The sequence below is a fragment of the Haliotis cracherodii genome, unplaced genomic scaffold, assembly GCF_022045235.1.
Source record: "Haliotis cracherodii isolate W230 unplaced genomic scaffold, xgHalCrac1.p SCAF_8, whole genome shotgun sequence".
Taxonomy (NCBI): domain Eukaryota; kingdom Metazoa; phylum Mollusca; class Gastropoda; order Lepetellida; family Haliotidae; genus Haliotis; species Haliotis cracherodii.
The window spans coordinates 4,168,056-4,191,967 of NW_027266341.1; the positions used below are offsets into that span (position 1 = coordinate 4,168,056).

At 42.3% G+C, this 23,912-nt stretch overlaps 1 protein-coding gene across 1 annotated transcript in view; it reads left to right on the plus strand.

Annotated features, from left to right (window-relative positions):
• The window catches only part of LOC139449348 (gem-associated protein 5-like), a 193,904-nt gene that overhangs the window by 165,262 nt on the left and 4,730 nt on the right, over window positions 1-23,912 (plus strand). The window contains exons 20-24 of the mRNA XM_071230671.1: window positions 5,596-5,743; window positions 11,577-11,696; window positions 12,866-13,076; window positions 15,256-15,394; window positions 16,811-17,013. Coding sequence (XP_071086772.1) covers window positions 5,596-5,743; window positions 11,577-11,696; window positions 12,866-13,076; window positions 15,256-15,394; window positions 16,811-17,013 — 821 coding nt within the window. The remainder of the gene's footprint in view (window positions 1-5,595; window positions 5,744-11,576; window positions 11,697-12,865; window positions 13,077-15,255; window positions 15,395-16,810; window positions 17,014-23,912) is intronic.

The following is a 23,912-nucleotide window of genomic DNA, read 5'->3' on the forward strand; positions in this document are numbered from 1 at the left end:
ATGCTGGTTTTAGCAAATAATGGATGCTTGGTATGGGTTACATTTCACACATTGTGGGGAATGAAACCTGGGAATAAGACAGGACGAGTAATTGCTGCATCTTAAGGCTATTACACTGCCCCTCAAGAATTCCAAGTCTTAATTTATGCTTATCCATTTGACTAACATGTCTGTGTGTAATCCTACCCTGATGGCAGGTTATTGCTCAGGCTATCAACCACTAGTTTGTCTGCATCCTACTTGATTAGTCCTACAGCAGTCATGATGTCGCTGAATATTGCTGAGTGAGACACAAGACAATAAATAATCAGTCATTCAAGATTTGAAAAATACGGTTTCTCCATACCCATATATTTTCATTGAAAATCTGTCTACACAGGACAACTTTCCCGATAAACACTCGGCACTCAGCAATATTGCAGGTATATTATGGTGGCCTGTAGATAATCAAGTCTGGACGATTGTTATTGTGTGCAACAATCCACATTGTTGGCATATAATGTCACTGTCAGCCAAGTCTACAAGCATGACCACCCCATCCATTTTTTCTCCTTTAGCGACCAGCATATCGTATCCCATTTGATATAGCGTGCTCATGATATCAATCACTGGATTGTGTGGTCCAGACTCGAGTATTTACAGACGGCTGTCATATAGCTGGAATATTGCTGAGTGCAGCAAACAAACAACCAGCATAGGTTGCGTATTCTAATCCCAAATCCCCAGGTGTTCTTAGTTGACATGCCAGACAGATGAAACAGGGTGTACTCTAGGCAGGTATAATGCAATAACACATCCTAGTAGAGTAGTTGGTATCAAAGATTTATCTAAACATGCTGAGAGGCTGATATTCGACCCCAGGTCTGCAGCACATGTCAGGTACAAATTCCAAATTGGATTTGAAAGTTACCTAAGTCATGTTAATAAAGCCACAGGTAATATCATGGAGTGTCGAGGTGACATGGATTTCTATAACAGGAAACAGGAATAATTAAAAGGAAGAGGATCTCATTTACATTCCTGTTTTAATTACAATGTTAAAATACATCTGATTTGAAGAAAATAAGAACTTTAAGAAATTCCCAATTTTGGACAAGATACCCATCTTTCCCAATATCAGTGTATAAAATTAAAATTATTTGCAAAGTTTCCAGGCCAGATAAAATGATGTCAGTCTAGAAGTTCCCAGACAAACAAACACAAGTAACAAAAGAGTAAACAAAAGAACAGTTATTGTTAGTTCTCAGAAAATAACACAATGCTGGATTATCAACTTAGTAACTTTAAGTCATTGAAAAATGATTTCATCAAATTCCAAGTCATCCCTATCTGAAAACTCAGCCCCATAATTTCAGATAACCCTCCGATAAAGAACACATGCCCATAGCTAGAGCGTAACCATTGTGACAACATGGTGACAACAGCTCCATACACACAGTGGGCATCGCACCATTATGGATTGCTTATTAAGTACATGCACTGTTATAGTGAGTGAGTCAGTTGGGTTTAACGCCGCTTTTAACAGTACATGTATTCCAGTTATATTACGGCGTGTCACCTAAATGTGGGAAGAAAGCCCGAAGTGATGCAGGTCTCAGACGTTTACCAGTTTGATGAAACCAACGGGTATGATGCTGACAAACCCAGAAACATAATCAGGGCGAACCTGCACTATTATAAACAGAACAAGCCTACAAGATTAACTACATGCATTCTGACTTGAGAATTTCAAATTTGGCCAATAGAATATGAGGACAGAAACTTGACATCAACTTACGAGGAAATGACTGGATAATGTGTTTAACATTTACTGTTAATTGAATTAAAACTAGAATGCTTAGGTTATTTAGGGAATGAAATAATAGCCGGACCATCATTCGTGCAACATTTCAAAATGACTGTCTGTCATCAAAATAGACTATCGCGCTGTCAGGTTGATCAAACACTGCCAATATCCCGCTAAGGACACAAAGTCTGGAATTCCAGCTACATCCTGGTGTTACCATCTACTTCCCTTGATACTGCCATGTACATCATGTTTGATGGTGTATCACAGATGGGATCGTGGGATGTCAGTGTGCTGCAGTCTGATTGGTTGTAAAATATTACCCACTGGATTGAAAGTTAGTAAAGCTGCATGTGAATTCATTTAGCTTCATCAGGTTTATTCTCATTCCCAATTTTGAAACTTTGCATTCTTCAGGGCAATATGAATGTTATTTTATTGTAATTATTCGAGTTTTGTTTCATTAATATATATCAGTGCAGTGTTATTGGTTGAATGGTTTCCTCTTCATTTGGTTAACAGGGCACTTTAGTTGCTATGGAAACATATCACATCCTCCGTTATGTGTCGACGCTGTGGCAAGTCAGTGACAGTACAGTATCAGTAGAAAAAGAGTAACTTTCATTTTTTCAAAGTTGATACACATTGTTTTCAGGATTGTGTGAGTCTTTAGTTGCATGGATATTTAAACATTGACTCCAAATGAGAATGATGAATTGCAAAATAACTGAAAATCCAGAAAAGTGTATGAAACATCAATACGGTACTTGACCATGAATACCCTGTACCCAACAAAATCTGAATTTTGTTTATTTTAAGACCCATGACGGATGAAGTTCTTTAAGAAACTATCATGTAATTTTGTATAGAAATGTGTACATGACACGTAGGGGGACAAACAGTTGCTATAGAGATGCAATAATCTTATCCGCGACATTAAATCCCATTACCTCACCTTGTTCACCCCATTTCCTAATTGCACGCCCTCGTTTAAATCAGAGTTTTGTTTAAATTTTAAGAAATGTATGGACTGAAATATTCGAAGTATTCGCACAGAATAATGAGTATCAGAAATAGATAGCCATTATCCTAATTTGTGTGACCCTTAGGTTAATCCGTTCACAGACTTGTGGACACAGGTTGAGCTTCTTCAGTCTCACAAACCAGGTCATCCTCATCCTTGTGTGCCATTTCCTCATCACTTTGGGTGTGTTAACTGTACTTGTAAGACAGACAGTAGATTGAAGAGATGATTCAAAAGTATACAAGTTCAAATTCATTCCAATGTTGAGCTGTTTCATACACAACTACATTTTAACCTGAAATACAATCAAAGTCACATTAACTAACAACACACGTTTGTGTTTGTGGTCCCCTCTTCACAGATGCTGTTATAGAGATGTATTGGCCTTAAGCCATCTACAAATCTCTAATGTGTTTCCACTGACCCATATATTGATCTCAAGATCTGATAACATGATGTTCAGGATGAGTGCATTCAGCAAAATTGCTTCTTTTGAACCTGTAAATGAGCCTAATACAGAACTAGCCATGCAATATACACTCGTTGTTTCATTTGCTTAATTCTGCTAATTTGAAGGAATGCCAAATAATTCCTTTTCATGTCCAGTCTTGTAATTGGAATATATGGGGGGGGGGGAGGGTGGGGACGGACTACAAGAGTATCACAAAGTTAATGTACAGGGGTTTGCTTGGTCAGGATTTCATGATATTCTGTGCATCAACAGAGGCATATGTAACACAGCATTCTTTCAAGTTGTTATCCAGATATTAATTAGTCACCTGCGCTTGCTTCAAGAGCAGATTCAAAATGGAAGTCAGGCTTTATGAAGGAAACACATTACTTTGTAGACATTTGAGTTATAACAGAAACAGTTGCTTTCCACCTTCAGCAACCGACATTATTGACGATAACTAGTCTGTTTTGGTCAATCTAAACTTTATTTCATTACAATAGCTTATGGAAGATGTTATCGATGACACAATTTTCATATTGATAAGCGTTGATATTTCTTCCCATCAACGATAATTCTAATTATTGTTCTTTTTGCCAGCCCTTACTGTCACAGCCCCGGGACACACCTCTGCATCTGCAGTGTGCATCCCTGCATGTCTTCTGGCTTTACACCATGCACATCAGGATATAACCGCAAAACTGTTCACAAAGCCTTAAGCCCAGCTCATTCACTCACTTTAGAAATTATGCCAAATTATTGAAAGTGAATATATTGTAATTCATTCAGACTGAATCTCATCCCCTGACAGACTGATGATACTACCTCATCCCTTGTTTTGGAGAGTGTTTTTGTTCCATCTGACGTTCCTCATTCAACAATCCTCTTGTCCATATTTCGTAGCTGGAACAGGTGTCAAGAGCTCTTCAAGAGATCAGAATAGACATTTGCACATGTTGCCAGAAAGTGTGTTGGTTTTTTGCAGTCTTTGTTATTTCAATACCCATTATGTCTGTTGTGCTGCAACAACATTAAACATATTGATATGCTTGTTAGGCTTGTGTGCTGAAGTAAAACACTGTTTGCTTTATGTGGGTTTTTTTATGTGTTAAAACATCCCACAAAGAGGTTGAAGTTAAGCTGGTTGTTATGAAAAGTCTGTTTTTTGCTGTTTCCATGGAAACGAGGCAAAATATAACCTGATATGCACTATAGGCTGATAGTTCTCAAAGAGGAATTGTAGAACTGTTGGACATTATGATGCGATGTAGATACATTGGCTAGCATATGGTGCCTTTGACTTTCAGAAATCGTTTAAAATCGTTTTTTTAGGAAAATATAGCAATGACATTATTAAGTGTACAGAAAAAGTACTTTTTCCAGCAGAAATGGTATTTTGTCATAAATATTGTTACAATTGTTGTCATGTCTTATGTAATGTAACGCATGTGCAGAACACGTTTGTTTCACAGGGTATAATAGCAGTCATCTTTCCCCCTCATAAAGGCTTTGTGGTGATATAAAACTCATTTACATGACATGTCATCAGTTGGGGAAAGACAATTTAGTCACATTCAAAATGGGGCTTGAGTGCTCGGTATTCTTGGAAGTGAAAGGCACTGAAGTCATTGTTGAGGGTTGTGTCCCTCTAATATGTCAGGATCCGCTGATCATTGGTCAGAATCCTAGATTCACCCTGAATAGGATCCCTGGTGTTGTCACCACTATACCTAGCAATGTCTGAGACCTGTATCATTACAGGCTTTTCTGTGACATCTGCCAGACCAGAATTATGTTTCGAAGCAGTGTAAAACATAGCTCACATACTCAGTTACTACAATTACTAATCAATTACTACTTACTTGTCCAAAGGCCTTCTGATGGTGTGAAATATATCTATATTGTATAGGTGGGAGATATAGACAAAGGCGTGTGTATTTCAGCTGAATTGCTATATTGTATAGAAGGGAGATATAGACAAGGGCTTGTTTTTTTCAGCTCTACTTTTATATTGTATAGGTGGGAGATATAGACAAGGGCTTGTTTATTTCAGCTATACTTCTATATTGTATAGGTGGGAGATATAGACAAGGGTTTGTTTATTTCAGCTATACTTCTATATTGTATAGGTGGGAGATATAGACAAGGGTTTGTTTGTTGCAGCTATACTTCTATATTGTATAGGTGGGAGATATAGACAAGGGCTTGCAATTGTTTGTTGCAGCCATACTTCTATATTGTATAGGTGGGAGATATAGACAAGGGCTTGTTTGTTGCAGCTATACTTCTATATTGTTTAGGTGGGAGATATAGACAAGGGTTTGTTTGTTGCAGCTTCCTACGACACGTGGCTGGGGATGTGTGAGGAGTACGCCCGGCAGCTGGAGGGGGATGGTCAGTACCACAAGGCCACCTCCTACCTGCTTGCCTGTCACAAGGTGTATGAAGCCATCGACCTCTTCAAGCGGCACCGACTCTTCAAGTAAGACAATCACACATACAGCTGTAACAGATATCTAGGACAAGACTAGGATAAGAGTGGTCAGTAGTCATACCCAAGTGTTGTGGTTTATTTTGAGAGATGACTGCTAATTTTGGTCATAGAGTTCAGGCCAACAATAAGAATGTTCTCACTGGGATCAAAGCTGAAATATATGTGCAAAGTTTACATTTCTTAGTCCTGCTTCTTTTGTACAAAGATCTCCTTCATTGGAGGATTTGTGATCCATAAACTGACATTTCTAAACTGGTGTGCCTGGATCTTTGGTGTCTGTTGTGGACTGTGTCAGAATTGATTGATAGGAATACTAGTGTCAGGAACAAAGAGACTTGAGGATTGTTGGAAGAGCGACCAGTCAGGCTCACTTGGCTGGCTGTACCTGTGTGAGTTTTTACCCTATTTAGTTGCTGTTAGCTATGATTGGACACAGGAGCGCGGAAATTGCCCATGTCTCCAAACACAGATTGGTACTAACATTTTCCATCATTATGTCACCTGAGAGATCAGTGGTACAAATACCTGTTCTCCCCATTATGATCCATGGTTGCCAACCACCATAGCCATGCCTTGAGCTTCACTAATGTGTTAAATGTGTCTGACCTGCATCACTTATGTCTTCTCAAATGAAGCTGACATGCCATGATACCACTGATAAAAAGTCCAAAGGACATTGAACTCACTTACCTCACACAGACACACACACAGACACTCTCTCTCTCTCTCTCTCTCTCTCTCTCTCTCTCTCTCTCTCTCTCCCCCTCCCTCACACAGACACGCATGCACGCACACATTCTCTCTCTCTCTCTCTCAGACACGCATGCACGCACACAGACATTCTCTCTCTCTCTCTCTCTCTCTCTCTCTCTCTCTCTCTCTCTCTCTCTCTCTCTCTCTCTCTCTCTCTCTCTCCCTCCCTCAGACACGCATGCACGCACACAGACACACAGACATTCTCTCTCTCTCTCTCTCTCTCTCTCTCTCTCTCTCACACACACAGACACGCATGCACACACACAGACATTCTCTCTCTCTCTCTCTCTCTCCCTCCCTCCCTCACACAGACACGCATGCACGCACACAGACACACAGACATTCTCTCTCTCTCTCTCTCTCTCTCTCTCTCTCTCTCTCTCTCACACACACAGACACGCATGCACGCACACAGACATTCTCTCTCTCTCTCTCTCTCAGACACGCATGCACACACACAGACATTCTCTCTCTCTCTCTCACACACAGACACGCATGCGCGCACACACACACAGACATTCTCTCTCTCTCTCTCTCTCTCTCTCTCTCTCTCTCTCTCTCTCTCTGTCTCTCTCTCTCTCACAGACATGCATGCATGCAACCACACACACACACACACACACACACACACACTTCATCCTGTATTTGATCACTGATATTTATGCTCATGAAATGCCTTTTGACGTACAGTTCCTTGATATTGCCCTTCAGCATGCCCAGAGGCAAGCTTATGCTTACATGTTCAGTGTATCATCCACGTCACTACACCTTTGATGCTTTTGTCGTGATTCTTGTTTTGCTTTCATTTTGGAAAGAGCAAACATTACTTGAAATTGAATTTAGTGCCGGTCCTGCTGTATCTGCCTAATCTACTTCCACCATACGCGAATCTGTGTTATCATATTGCAGTATTGTGTTGTGTGGAAAGCCATGCTTGTGTAATCACTTTGATGGACAAGGTGTTATCTGTCTGTGTAAACGGAGCTAATCTGGTCACCCAGTATGTGGGGCATTGAGTGGCCTACTTAGGCCAGATAATCCTACATAGCCGGCCCCTGTGTCAGCAATAGGCCAATGGCCCCTAACTAGAGCCACTTAATGAAGAGGGATAATTTTAGATATTTTATTTGTTTTTGTAACCTGTGAAAATAAGGGTAGATAATAGGTCTTCAGTAACTAACAGGTTCGGGTGGTCAGTCTTGCTGACTTGGTTGAACAGTCATCGTATCCCATTTGGATAGTTCAATGCTCATGATGTCAATCACCAGATTTTCTGGTCCAGACTTGATTATTTACAGACTGCTGCCATACAGATGGAATATTGCTGAGTGTGGAGTAAAACAACAAACATTGGTTGAATCCTTTGTGTGGCTTGCAGGAGAGATTGCAGCATTATATACACATGCTTGTGGGGGCGGTCAGGTAGCCTAGTGGTTGAAACGTTCACTCGTCATCCCGAAGACCTGGGTTCGATTCCCGACATGGGTAAAATGTGTGAAGCCCATATCTGGTGTCCCCCGCCATGATATTGCTGGACTATTGTCAAAAGCGGCTTAAACTCACTCACTCGCTCACTCACTCACTCACTCACTCACTCACTCACTCACACATGCTTGTCTAAGAGCTGACTACACTGTGGATCACATGGCCACATGGTATGACCAGGCTGTCTGTGTCGTGGTACCCTGACAATGTGGATGGCTGATCATGCTATCATCCACTGGTTTACATGGCCCTGGGGGGCGGTCGGGTAGCCTAGGGGTTGAAGCGTTCGCGGGTTTGATTCCCAACATGGGTACAATGTGTGAAGCCCATTTCTGGTGTCCCCCGCCGTGATATTGCTGGAATATTGCTAAAAGCGGCGTAAAACCAAACTCACTCACTCACTCACTCATTCACTCACTACATGGCCCTGGCTTATTGCTTCACAGTCTTCTGGGATTTAGTTGGACTATAATGCCTGCTACATTGAACAGCAGTCACACACTGACATACTTATACCTTCCTTTGTGAATTTGTCCTTTTATTCCTTTATTCATTCTTTCATTCTCATGATCAGTCATATATATCGACACTGGCATACCGATTAGGGATGTTTCAAACATAATATCCTGTTTGATTGTAGGCACTATACTTTAATGTTTATGAGCAATCCTTCTGATCTTTTCTCAAGGACAGATTCTGGGATTGGCCTGCTATATGGACTTAGTCCCAATAACCTGCAGGGATTTGTTTCACTTTCACAACAAAAACAACACAAAGTAGGTTAATACACCAGCCAGAGCACTGAGACTCATTGGCCCCTACCTCAGTCACTTCAGGCTGCCTGGTGTGATTTGAAAAACAATTGCTTCAAAGTAAACAATTTCTGGTATATCTTAGGACCCAGTTTTCTGTGATGAACCGCCATGGAGCTTCAGGGGTAGATGCATTTCGCCTGAAGACTTGGGCAGCCAGCTGTGGATTGGATGTCAACCCTCCATGGAGCTTCAGGGGTAGATGGATTTCGCCCAAAGACTTGGGCAGCCAGCTGTGGATTGGATGTCAACCCTCCATGGAGCTTCAGGGGTAGATGGATTTCGCCCCAAGACTTGGGCAGCCAGCTGTGGATTGGATGTCAACCCTCCATGGAGCTTGAGGGGTAGATGGATTTCGCCCGAAGACTTGGGCAGCCAGCTGTGGACTGGATGTCGACCCTCCATGGAGCTTGAGGTGTAAATGCATTTCGCCCGAAGACTTGGGCAGCCATGTGTGGATTGGATGTCAACCCTCCATGGAGCTTGAGGGGTAGATGGATTTCGCCCCAAGACTTGGGCAGCCAGCTGTGGATTGGATGTCGACCCTCCAAAGAGCTTCAAGGGTAGATGCATTTCACCCGAAGATTTGGGCAGCCAGCTGTGGATTGAATGTCGACCCTCCATGGAGCTTGAGGGGTAGATGGATTTCGCCCCAAGACTTGGGCAGCCAGGTGTAGATTGGATGTCGACCCTCCATGGAGCTTGAGGGGTAGATGCATTTCGCCCGAAGTGTTGGGCAGCCAGCTGTGGATTGCATTTCGCCCCTAGACTTGAGCAGCCAGCTGTGGATTGGATGTCGACCCTCCATGGAGCTTGAGGGGTAGATGCATTTCGCCCCAAGACTTGGGTGCTCAGGTGTGGATTGGATGTCGACCCTCCATGGAGCTTCAGGGGTAGATGCATTTCGCACGAAGACTTGGGCACTCAGGTGTGGATTGAATGTCGACCCTCCAAGGAGCTTCAAGGGTAGATGGATTTCGCCCCAAGACTTGGGCAGCCAGGTGTGGATTGGATGTCGACCCTCCATGGAGATTCAAGGGTAGATGGATTTCGCCCGAAGACTTGGGCAGCCAGCTGTGGATTGGATGTCAACCCTCCATGGAGCTTCAGGGGTAGATGCATTTCGCCCGAAGACTTGGGCAGCCAGGTGTGGATTGGATGTCAACCCTCCATGGGGCTTGAGGGGTAGATGCATTTCGCCCGAAGACTTGGGCAGCCAGGTGTGGATTGGATGTCGACCCTCCATGGAGCTTGAGAGGTAGATGCATTTCGCCCCAAGACTTGGGCGCTCAGGTGTGGATTGGATGTCGACCCTCCATGGAGCTTCAGGGGTAGATGCATTTCGCCCCAAGACTTGGGCACTCAGGTGTGGTTTGGATGTAGACCCTCCATGGAGCTTCAGGGGTAGATGCCTCTTATATATTGTCTGAAGACCTAGACAGCTAGGTGTGGATTGGATGTCACCCTCCATGGAGCTTCAGGAGAAGATGCCTCTTATATTTCGTCTGAAGACCTGACTTGCATGGTGTGGATTGGATGGTCACAATGAATGCAGAGTATGGACATTGTTTGGATGAGAGGCCATCTGAGAAATAATTGTTTGATAAGTTACTTTGTTCTTGGTGGTGATCAGTGTTAATGTTTGAATGTTACTTGCATAGATAATTGCTCATGATGTCGATCACTGGATTGTCTTGTCCAGACTTGATTATTTATGACCACCGTTATATAGCTGAAATATTGCTAAGTATGGCATTAAACAACAAACATAAAACCTTAGGCTATGATATGATAATCAAGATGGCTTCCTTATATAATGTGTGATAATCAAGATAGCTTCCTCAGATATTGTGTGATAATCAAGATAGCTTCCTCAGATATTGTATGGTAATCAAGATGGCTTCCTTAGATACTGTGTGATAATCGAGATGGCTTCCTTAGATACTGTGTGATAATCAAGATGGCTTCCTCAGATATTGTGATAATCAATATGGCTTCCTCAGATATTGTGTGGTAATCAAGATGGCTTCCTTAGATATTGTGTGATAATTAAGATGGCTTCCTCAGATATTGTGTGATAATCAAGATGGCTTCCTCAGATATTGTATGGTAATCAAGATGGCTTCCTTAGATATTGTGTGATAATCAAGATGGCTTCCTCAGATTTTATGTGGTAATCAAGATGGCTTCCTTATATATTGTGTGATAATCAAGATGGCTTCCTCAGATATTGTGTGATAATCAATATCGCTTCCTCAGATATTGTGTGATAATCAAGATGGATTCCTCAGATATTGCGTGGTAATCAAGATGGATTCCTCAGATATTGTATGATAATCAAGATGGCTTCCTCAGATATTGTATGGTAATCAAGATGGCTTCCATATATATTGTGTGATAATCAAGATGGCTTCCTTAGATATTGCGTGGTAATCAAGTTGGCTTCCTCAGATATTGTATGATAATCAAGATGGCTTCCTCAGATATTGTATGGTAATCAAGATGGCTTCCATACATATTGTGTGATAATCAAGATGGCTTCCTCAGATATTGTATGATAATCAAGATGGCTTCCTTAGATACTGTGTGATAATCAAGATGGCTTCCTTAGATTATGATATAATATCTCACTCATTCAATGTCTGATGAGAGATGTTTTAATAATTAATATTAATCATATGATATTTGTAAATGTTAATGTGTTGATATGTTAAGTAATAGCTAATGTGTCTCATAAGATTGTGTCATGTCAACTTCAACTTCAACAGGGAGGCTGTGGCACTTGCGCGGATGAGGTTGTCTCCCCTTGACCCAGTGCTGGAGGACCTGTATATGGAGTGGGCGCAGATGTTAATGAAAGATGGCAACTACGAGCAGGCCGCCAAGTGGTGAGACTTGAAGTACTATCAAAGGGCTTGAAGCGATCTGGCAAACTAGCCAAGTTTTTTCATTAAATCTGCAACATGGTCATGCTTACAGTATCCATTTTCATAAGTATTCTGATCTGTTCTTCTGTGTGCTACCTTGGGGAGATTCTGGGGCAGCCCCTTGTATACCAGATACAATCAAGTCCTGTTAATCCGACATGGTTGGTTGCGTATGATTATGTCAGATTAACAAGTATGTCGGATAAACAAAATTAAGAAGTATCACCATTTATGATAAAAAATCGGACAACTACACGATAGATAACAATACAAACACGTAATAAAAAAATAAAAATTAAATACTCATGTTGTTATGTTACATTGTAAGCGTAATATGTTTTCTAATCATGCAACGTCTAAAGCTCAACACAAAACAACTGTTCCGGACTGTATGACTTATTCAAAATACTTTAAAAAGCATATTCTGGAATGGAAGTCGCAAGTTCGAAACTAGTACCACAAGGCTTAAGAAAGCTGCTTTCTAAGCGGCTAACTTTGACTTCCTGATACATGTAGTCATTTCATTGATCAGTCATTGTTCGCAAAAGTTTTTCTGTTGTGACCTGTAATGGGATGTCCTCGGCGATAGCGAGAACTTGTATCTGATTTTAATGAGATTGAGGTAATCTAAGCATGTGAATAATCCTGTTTTCTTTATTTAAAGCATTAATTGTTTATTGTTAAGCAAGTTTATCTCTGCAGCCGTTGTAATATGCAGCTACCAGCCGGCTTGTCTTGCATCAAAACATGGGCTGTGTACTCGCGGGCAGATGACTACGGAGTACGCTGATCATTGTGTTGGATTAACGAGACTGATTAATGAGTGATTCTGGTAATTCGTTGCAAATTAAGTATGTCGGAGTGTGAGACTGTCGGATTAATGGGTCTGAATAGCACTGATTTAATCGGTTCCCATCATTATTGTCGGATCAAGCCGATTGTCGAATTAACGAGTGTCGGATTAACAAGACTTGATTGCACATGCACGTTGTGGGAGTAATGACAATTGGACAGAATACTCAACATCATAAGTCTTCAAACTCGACTACGTTGCTGACAAGGTGTAGAACCTCATAGTATTCATTATTTCATATTTGATTGATGGCATTTAGAGGCTTGTTTGGTTTCAGTTACCTGGCCATGAAGCAGATCCAGGATGCTGCCAATCTGTTGACGAAGAGAACCGACCAATCGTCCCTCAAAACGGCTACCCACATGACTTTGTTAGCCAATGAAAAGCCTCAGGGATTTCTGTATGCTCATAGATTGGTTCATCAGTTCATTGCCAAGGATGACTGGAAACAGGGCTACAAATTCCTCAAGGAACATGAAACACTGAAGGTTGGTACAGCACCACCAGCATGTGTCCATCCTTGGTCACGATGCAGCTTTCTCAAAACATTGATTATTATCAGTGACAGCAGAAGTGTGAAGATTGAATAGAATTATCATTCATCTGTCAAGATGGTAAATGGAAGTTAGAGCTATAATCATGATTGATACTGACCTGCTGAATGGCTTTGTTTTCCAAATTGACAGTAAAAGCTATGCAACCACTTACCAGCATCCAAATACATCTCACTGACCTCATCAACATATATTGTAAGACTAGTAATAAATTATCCAATTATTATTATTTTCAAATTATTCATCTGGGTTATTCATTTGTATAAATATCTCATGAATCATATGCAAAGACAAATACGTTTTTTTTCATAGTAACTCATTTTCATTTTCATTGAGATGTTTCAATATTCCAGTATATCCTTATACTTTTGTCAAAGTAGAATAAGAGCCTGAGATTGTTTAGACAAATGGAGATCAACAAACACTGCATGAGCAGGGATGAAAGGAGTTATCACTAACAACATTAGGATTGGACGAGTGATAGGCGTGATTGAAGCCAGCAGCAGTTGTATATAGGTATGGGGGGCGGTCGGGTAGCCTAGCGGTTAAAGCGTTCGCTCGTCACGCCGAAGACCTGGGTTCGATTCCCAAAATGGGTACAATGTGTGAAGCTCATTTTTCTGGTGTCCCCCGCCGTGATATTGCTGGAATATTGCTAAAAGCGGCGTAAAACCTCATTCACTCACTCACTGTATATAGGTATGAGAATGTCTGGCCAAGCGGTACAGATACGATAGGATATGACTCGCTGTTGTTTCATCTTATGTTGAGAAGGAATATGGCCCTGATCTCTGTTAATGGAAGAGCTCTTGTGTGGCCTCACATTTGTACTTCTTCTGAGTGTCAGATTTGTGTGGTGAAGTCTTGGAGGTTTCTAGGAACACTATGTACATTGACCTTGAATTGTTTGTTTTTAGATGTTCTGAGAGTTTGTTCTGTGTTCCAGGTGGGCATGTGGTTTTACGCATTTAAGAAGTGAAGTCCAAATAATATAGACTGTTACAAGTGACATCTTCCCGATGAACAAATCTGTCATTGTTTTACTCTGTGTTTGATACTAAGCTTTTAAAAACTAAGAATCTTTGTCATGACCCCAGTGTAAATGTTTCAGATTAAGGGGTGGACTACTGAAGCGGTCCCCAGATTCACATGTTGTAGCAGCAAACACTAAAGACCCTGTGTCCCCTTAATGTCCAACATGGTAGACAAATGTTCCTTTGTCTGCTTACCATATTCACTATATTAAATGCCCCATTCCAAGAAGCACCCCCTCATCAACTAAATAATCTTTGTAAGCACCCTATACAGTTCCATACAGTTATTTAAATATCTTCACAGAAACACACCAGTGTGCAAGATGTATATAATTTCCAAGTGAATATTATCAAAAACATTTTAGTCTCATCAATATTTGAACCAAGTTTATTCTCAACCTCAAAATCTCTGACAAAAAATAGGGTTTTAAGAATCTCACCCTCTTTGTCATTTTTCTGTTTGTTTGTTTGTTGTTTAATGCTGCACTCAGCAATATTTCAGCCATATGACCGCGGTCTGTAAATACTCGAATCTGGACCAGAAATTCCAGTGATTGATATCATTAACAGTGTCAATTTTCTGAGAAACCAGGGCACTTAGAATGGCAAATACAGCATAGACAATCCAGACATTAATTGTCTAGAAGAACTTCCGGTTTCAAAAAGGGTCTGATTGGCAGTTTCACAAATGTTTATCAACCCCCTTGTCTGCTGTTTGTTGATGTGTTTAGTCTATTAGCATTAGGAATGGTGTTAGCACTGCTTGATGTGAGTGGCTAGGCCAGCAAGTTGGAGGAGGGGTCTCTTGTGGGAGAGTTCTGGTTCTCTGGCTGGTTTGAAGATGCGTGACTGTCAACTAACATGTGTTGTTCATGGTTAAATACATCGGGACCTCATTCCACAAAGCGATCATAGCACTACGATTGTAGTAAGTACATGTTAAAGAATGGGATTTATGTTCAACTTTGTACTACGATCACTTTGTGGAACAGAGGCTGTGTGTATAATGACTATATTAATGTACCTGTAATAATTAGCTGCTGGCAATAAAACCTGGTTCTTTCTGTGTTCTGCTGCAGATGTTGCTGCCGTTTGTCAGCATGCACGAGCTGCTACTGCGGGAACTACAGTCCCTCACCCCGGGGACACTGAGGGAGGTTGACCCTGCCTGCTTCACAGAGTGGGGGGAGGCGCAGACTGGGAAGACATTCATTCCAGGTGAGGTATTGACAGACGCTATGTGCCCACGTGACATCTGGAAGTCTATCTTGAAGTATGACTAGTAAGACCACAGGGCTAAGATACTCAATGCTTGTATATTATATGCCCTATATGAACTGTTTAGGGATGTGTATGACCAGGAGTATCTAAACAGGCACTTGTACAATGGCCTGTGAAGATCCGGGTTAGAATAGGTCTTTAGCAACCAATGCTTGCTGTAAGAGACCACTATGCGTGTTGTGAGAGGCGACTTACGGGATCGGGTGGTCAGGCTCACTGGCTTGCTAGATGCATGTCATTGTATCCCTATTGCGTAGAACGATGCTCATGATGTCAATCACTGGATTGTCAGGTCCAGATTCAATTATTTACATATGCTAGAACATTGCTGAGAGTTAAACAACAAACAAACAGTCAAGCAAAACTTGTACAATGTATCATGAGATAAAAGACTATCTCAACCTCAGCTGTGACCTGACCCTGTGTGACTGAACTTCAGTGTTGTGGGTTCACCCCGATAATGTTTCGAGGTTTGTCAGCACCATACCTGTGCTCATGGATTCACCAAAATGGTCAACGTCAAACACCTGCATCACTCCGAGCTTTCCTCCCACAGCTGACACAGCGTGTTATGACTGAAATACTGTTAAAAATGGTGTTAAACCCAACTCGCTTACTCACACACTCATTTTCGTGTGTTGTTGTTCACACTATCAACCACTGGTTTGTGTGATCCTGGCTCAAGTACTGCTCGCTGTGATATGGTTGGAGCTGAGTATGGTCCAACTAGGGCTGGGACAATACACCAAGTGTGCTATCCAATGTGTATCACGATACTTGCATCAGCTCGTATCTGTGGTCCTTAAGCCACTTTCTCATAGACAGGATTGTCAAATACTTGGCACACTGATGACTTACAGTTATCAGTTTCAAGTGTGGGGCAATGGATGAAAATGTTTACTTGTTTACTACAAATTTTCACAAATGACAAGTGTTTGATGTACCGGGTAACAGTTATTACAGCAACCATTTAAGGAAAGAATCAAAACTTTTCACTTAGTGTGCGATTGTGATCGATACTTGTATCGAGAGGTAAAAAATCGCAATCCACCAATGCATTGGTGTAACATCCCAGTACTGCGTGTAACACACCATATTTATTTCAAGGAGTTAAAAGCTACCTTCCATACTTTCCTGTATGAACGAATTTTAAAGAAGAGACCCCAAAAGCATTTTACAAAAGCTGTATTGTCAACATTTGTGGTTGCCTGATATACTGGAATGACTATTCAGATTTTATACAAATTCTTGAATAACAATGTTTTGTAAGACAGGTTTTGGAATATGGACCAATTGATATTGCTCACCTTTCACCTCTTTTGTTCAAGAAAATTATTTTTCATTCAACTTCAGATTTCATCCTTGATGTAACTGAATGTGATCCTGTGTTGCCATGGAAACCCTACATGATTGGAGAGCACTCCTTCCCACACCATGTACTGAAGGTCTGGTCTGGTAACCTTGACATTGGCATGGACTCTGAGAGCCTCACTCTGACGTACAGGACTCTCCAGCAGCTTCAGTCCGGGAGACAGAGTCACATCGACCCCCAGCAGGTAGGAGGTCCTGTCTACTCATACAAAGGTCAAATATATACAACCACTTCTCTGGGAAGAAATGTTCGCTCCTATGCTTGGGGTAAGAGATGACCAATGAGGATTACTTGTTACAACTTTAGGTTGGAGGATTAATTGTCGATCTGTATAGTGCTGTTGAAGAATAAGATGACTGCAGTCAGGCTCTGTAAGCTGACTACCATAAATGAGGGTCATCATGACCCAGTGACCTGGATCTCATCTACTGGATGCAGTCATCAGACACAGTGGTGATGAAGTTCACTCACTCCTTCGCCCTGGTCTGACCCTTTTACTGAAGCTGGCAAGGGCCTAGATGGGTTCACTCACTCCTTCGCCCTGGTCTGACCCTTTTACTGAAGCTGGCAAGGGCCTAGATGGGTTCACTCACTCCTTCCCCTGGTCTGACCCTGTTACTAAAGCTGGCAAGGGCCTAGATGGGTTCACTCACTCCTCCCCCTGGTCTGACCCTGTTACTGACGCTGGCAAGGGCCTAGATGGGTTCACTCACTCCTTCCCCCTGTCTGACCCTGTTACTGACGCTGGCAAGGGCCTAGATGGGTTCACTCACTCCTTCCCCCTGTCTGACCCTGTTACTGACGCTGGCAAGGGCCTAGATGGGTTCACTCACTCCTTCGCCCTGGTCTGACCCTTTTACTGAAGCTGGCAAGGGCCTAGATGGGTTCACTCACTCCTTCCCCCTGTCTGACCCTGTTACTGACGCTGGCAAGGGCCTAGATGGGTTCACTCACTCCTTCCCCCTGTCTGACCCTGTTACTGAAGCTGGCAAGGGCCTAGATGGGTTCACTCACTCCTTCCCCTGGTCTGACCCTGTTACTAAAGCTGGCAAGGGCCTAGATGGGTTCACTCACTCCTTCCCCCTGGTCTGACCCTGTTACTGAAGCTGGCAAGGGCCTAGATGGGTTCACTCACTCCTTCCCCTGGTCTGACCCTTTTACTGAAGCTGGCAAGGGCCTAGATGGGTTCACTCACTCCTCCCCCTGGTCTGACCCTGTTACTGAAGCTGGCAAGGGCCTAGATGGGTTCACTCACTCCTCCCCCTGGTCTGACCCTGTTACTGAAGCTGGCAAGGGCCTAGATGGGTTCACTCACTCCTTCCCCCTAGTCTGACCCTGTTACTGACGCTGGCAGGGGCCTAGTTGGGTTCACTCACTCCTTCCCCCTGGTCTGACCCTTTTACTGAAGCTGGCAAGGGCCTAGATGGGTTCACTCACTCCTTCCCCCTGATCTGACCCTGTTACTGAAGCTGGCAAGGGCCTAGATGGGTTCACTCACTCCTTCCCCCTGTCTGACCCTGTTACTAAAGCTGGCAAGGGCCTAGATGGGTTGACTCACTCCTTCCCCTGGTCTGACCCTTTTACTGAAGCTGGCAGGGGCCTAGATGGGTTCACTCACTCCTTCCCCTGGTCTGACCCTTTTACTGAAGCTGGCAGGGGCCTAGATGGGTTCACTCACTCCTTCCCCCTGTCTGACCCTGTTACTGACGCTGGCAGGGGCCTAGATGGGTTCACTCACTCCTTCCCCCTGGTCTGACCCTGTTACTGAAGCTGGCAAGGGCCTAGATGGGTTCTTTTACACATGCAGGCAACTTGGGAAATATTAACTTGGAAATAGTTTAGCAAGGGTGCCCCCACCCCTACGCCAAAGACAATTTGAATTGGGATGATCTTAAACAATGTTTCCTGCAATTTGGAGACATTCTTTTCTCCTATCTGTGTTTCAATTTATCCAAAAAGTTCTGTTGCAATGTGAATCTGAGTATGGAAATAAGTATGACCCAGTGTAGACAGTCAACTGTTTTTCAGCAGAGTGAACATGTGTCTGTTCTGTTTCATTTAGTCACTGTGTGGGACATCTGACTGCTTTTGGTAAGATTATGACACTGTGATGTGACTGACCCCATTTCACGAAGCATACCAGTACTACTGCCATAACTCATATACAGTGACATAGATTTATGATAGTTGTAGCACAAACGTGATGTCTCATAGACTACAGTAGCTTGAATTACTCCTGTGGGTGGACTGATTGATGTCAGTGAAAGGCAATCAAGTTATTTTTGTGCTTCGAAAAATACTACCTTGAAAGATTATGTGTAGGCAATTTCGGTTTTGCCTAGATGGTAGTTACGCCATTGACTGGCTCTTTTGTTGTGTCATCTGACTCTAGAGAGACTTTAGCATACATCATAGAAGACTCAGAAAATGTGAAAAATCAGAATTTCCCATGACTGATGAGATCTGTGTGAAACACAATTTTTTATGAGAAACTTTTACAGACTTCAATAGGTTTGTGAGCACCACACTTGTGGGTTTACCAAAGTGGCATCAGTTCAGTTTTCTCCCTCGCATTCAGCAGACACGCTGTGGTATAACAGGAATACTGTTCAAAGTGGCGTCAGTTCAGTTTTTTCCCTCACATTCAGCAGACACGTTGTGATATAACAGGAATACTGTTCAAAGTGGCATCAGTTCAGTTTTTTCCCTCACATTCAGCAGACACGTTGTGATATAACAGGAATACTGTTCAAAGTGGCATCAGTTCAGTTTCTCCCTCACATTCAACAGACACGCTGTGGTATAACAGGAATACTGCTCAAAGTGGCGTCAGTTCAGTTTTTTCCCTCACATTCAGCAGACACGCTGTGGTATAAAAGGAATACTGCTCAAAGTGGCATCAGTTCAGTTTCTCCCTCACATTCAACAGACACGTTGTGATATAACAGGAATACTGTTCAAAGTGGCATCAGTTCAGTTTCTCCCTCACATTCAACAGACACGCTGTGGTATAACAGGAATACTGCTCAAAGTGGCGTCAGTTCAGTTTTTTCCCTCACATTCAGCAGACACGCTGTGGTATAAAAGGAATACTGCTCAAAGTGGCATCAGTTCAGTTTCTCCCTCACATTCAACAGACACGTTGTGATATAACAGGAATACTGTTCAAAGTGGCATCAGTTCAGTTTCTCCCTCACATTCAACAGACACGCTGTGGTATAACAGAAAATACTGCTCAAAGTGGCGTCAGTTCAGTTTTTTCCCTCACATTCAGCAGACACGCTGTGGTATAAAAGGAATACTGCTCAAAGTGGCATCAGTTCAGTTTCTCCCTCACATTCAACAGACACGCTGTGGTATAACAGGAATACTGCTCAAAGTGGCGTCAGTTCAGTTTTTTCCCTCACATTCAGCAGACATGCTGTTGTATAAAAGGAATACTGCTCAAAGTGGCATCAGTTCAGTTTCTCCCTCACATTCAACAGACACGCTGTGGTATAACAGGAATACTGCTCAAAGTGGCGTCAGTTCAGTTTTCTCCCTCGCATTCAACAGACATGCTGTGGTATAAAAGGAATGCTGTTCAAAGTGGCATCAGTTCAGTTTTTTCCCTCACATTCAGCAGACACACTGTGGTATAACAGGAATGCTGTTCATAGTGGCGTTTAACCTAACTCACTCAATCAGAGACTGTTTCAACATGGAAATGTTTCTCAAATCAGGTAACATTTAGATGGTCGGTTTGTTCAGATTTGACCTTCAAAGTAGATTTGTGTAAATCAAACGTGATCCTGAGGTTTTCCATTTCCCATCGATGTTTTAGCTGTCAGAATGAAATAGGTGTGAAAAAACTGTACCACCCAACACAACAAATAAAACACAAATGTTTAAAGCTTCCAAAACACAAACACCATCAATGACAAAACATAACATCCCACATATGAGATTGGAGGTATTACAATTTAGCTATTACCCACAACTTCAGACCTGTGAAGATTCAGGTTAGAATTTGTCTTCAGCAACCCGTGATGATCTGGACCAGCCTACTCCAACACTGACTCATGAGTGCGGTAGCTCTAAGATCTCTTTGTGGAATGGTGCCTCACACAGCTTGTCAACCTGTGATGATCTTGACCCCTACTCCAACACTGACTCATGACTGCGGTAGCTCTAAGATCTCTTTGTGGAATGGTGCCTCACACAGCTTGTCAACCCGTGATGATCCGGACCCCTACTCCAACACTGACTCATGACTGCGGTAGCTCTAAGATCTCTTTGTGGAATGGTGCCTCACACAGCTTGTCAACCCATGATGATCTGGATCCCCCATCTTCCCGAGGCAGAAGAGTTAACTGACTTTAAAAGTCCAGTTTCCACCCTTGCCGTACTAAGTCAGTTAACTCACTTGCCTCGGGAAGATGTCTGGACCCCTACTACAACACTGACTCATGACTGTGGTAGCACTAAGATGGCTTTGTGGAATGGTACCTCACACAGCTTGTCAACCCTTGATGATCCGAACCCCTACTCCAACAATGACTCATGACTGCGGTAGCCCTAAGATCTCTTTGTGGAATGGTGCCTCACACAGCTTGTCAACCCATGAAGACCTGGGTTAGAATTGGTCTTCAGCATCCCATATATGTTGTAAGAGGCCACTGTGCTTGTTATAAGAGGCCACTAATGGGATTACCTGGTCAGGCTTGCTTACTTGGTTGATGCATGTCATCGAATACCATTTGTGTTGATCAATGCTCATGAAGTCAATCGCTGGATTGTCTGGTCCAGACTCAATTATTTACAGACCGTTATCATATGTCTTGAATATTGCTGAGTGCGGCGATAAACAACAAACAACCCAGCAACTTCTTCATTGACTATCCAATCATGAGCCTGAAACCTTTACCCTCTTGAAACACAACCACCAGTGGTGAAGTGAATCTGTAAAAACAATCTGCAAGTGATGCCAGCTAGATATGCCACGATCCTGGAAACTGGCAACATCTCTTCACTTGGCTAAACAAAGGCCAAGCCATACAAAGACCCATCTGTTCCAAGCTACAATTACACTGCCTGGGAGAGGAGCGATCAATTCCATCCACGTCAGCACTTTTGACCTGTCAGTGTTTGAACATGGTGGCACTACAGGGTTGTAATTGCAGATAACAGACAAGTGTTCCTGCTAGGTTTTCAGCCCCTAGGCAGTAACTGTGACAGTGTCAGGTTTTGATGGAAACTGGTTATTCTTGTTGTCAGTGTATGGAGATTGATGTCTTGCATCTTCATGCTGGTCAGCTTGTTGGGTCAGGGGATCAAGGCTGGTGGCTTCTGTATGAACTGTGTACTCAAACTGCACTTGGTTTTCATTCTAGTACAACACACTTATGCAAGTATTCACTCACTCACTCACTCACTCAAGCATTCACTCACTCAACCACTCACACACACACTCATGCAAGCATTCACTCTCACTCACTCACATACTCACTCACTCACTCACTCAACCACTCACACACACACTCATGCAAGCATTCACTCTCACTCACTCACATACTCACTCACTCACTCACTCAACCACTCACACACACACTCATGCAAGCATTCACTCTCACTCACTCACATACTCACTCACACACTCACTCACTCACTCACTCACTCACTCACTCACTGTTACAGATGAATCATCAGAAAGTGCTACATCAGACTTTTAAAAGTTATTGCATGGTCAAAGACAAAGAAGCCATGGTTTACATGTTAATTTGTCAACATAACCCTAGCGTATGATTCATTGCAACCCCTTGTTTATCTGACTCTGAATCAGTCAGTCAGCTGGCTTCATTCATTCAATATTGTTGGCCATAGGCCCATGATAAATGGCAAAACAGGGATTCAGAGACTCAGGGTGCCAGTTTGTTTCTCATTCACATGGCTTTATATATGTACATCAATAGGTTATTGACAGTGTATTTGTTAGTGGATGAGATTACAACATTAAACTTGTGTCTGGTAGCATAGGTATAATATGTTGGTGCTATAAATTGTGCTCCAATATGTTTTACACTTCAAAATAAAATGATCTTCGTCTTCTATATAGTTCTCTTTACAAATAACACAAATTTCATCTCCTCTCTTTAAACTTTGCTGATTCAATTCTAAGGCGATGGACACTCCATCTAAATTTTAGAATTGAAGTTTGATATATTCTAAAGTAGTCATGATTTTGTGCTATCAGTTAAGGTCCCATGCCAATCCTGATTGAATGATAGTTTCAGTTTTAGAAAACATTTTGACAAAAAAAACTTGATACTTTTGGAGCTGACCAAACATAATTTGAACATGATAATAACTGTGTAACTTGGAGTCAACACGCAAGAGAAGAGTGTCTGTTACTTTTCTTGACAAAAGTCTGTCTCTAACTTAGGACAACCTAAACCCACAACTATCACTACACATGCAGATTTGTTGGTGGCATTCAGTTAAGATGATCACGTGTCGCCCCATGCACAACATCAGCAGAGGAACGGACTCAGCACGAGAAAAGACACATTTCAAAAATACATTGCTGGACACAATAATGTAGACTTATTCCTGGAGAACTAATGTATGTAAGATCGCCAAGTCCTGCATCTGAACAAGATCTGCTCTTCAATATATTTAATTTTAAGGTAGCACAGAATTCTAAAATGTTAATTTGTCAACATAAACCATCTGGGTTAGAATTGGTCTTCAGCGACCCATTCTTGTCGTAAAAGGCAACTAAGGAAATCAGGTGGTCATCCTCGCTGACCTTGTTGATGCATGTCATCGTATCGCAATTATGTGGATCGATGCTCATGATATCAATCACCAGATTGTCTGGTCCAGGATCGATTATTTACAAACCGCTGTCAGTAGCTGCAATATTGCTGAGTGTGGCGTTAAACAAATAAAACAAAACATAAAACAAATGTATGACTCATTGCAGGCACTTGTTTATCCATCAATTCTCAGGTTGCCATAGACTTTGTCATTGTAATATTGGTGTCAGCAGGATCATGTAACACACACTTGTTGTCCTGTGAGCAAGTGTTTACCCACTTTTTC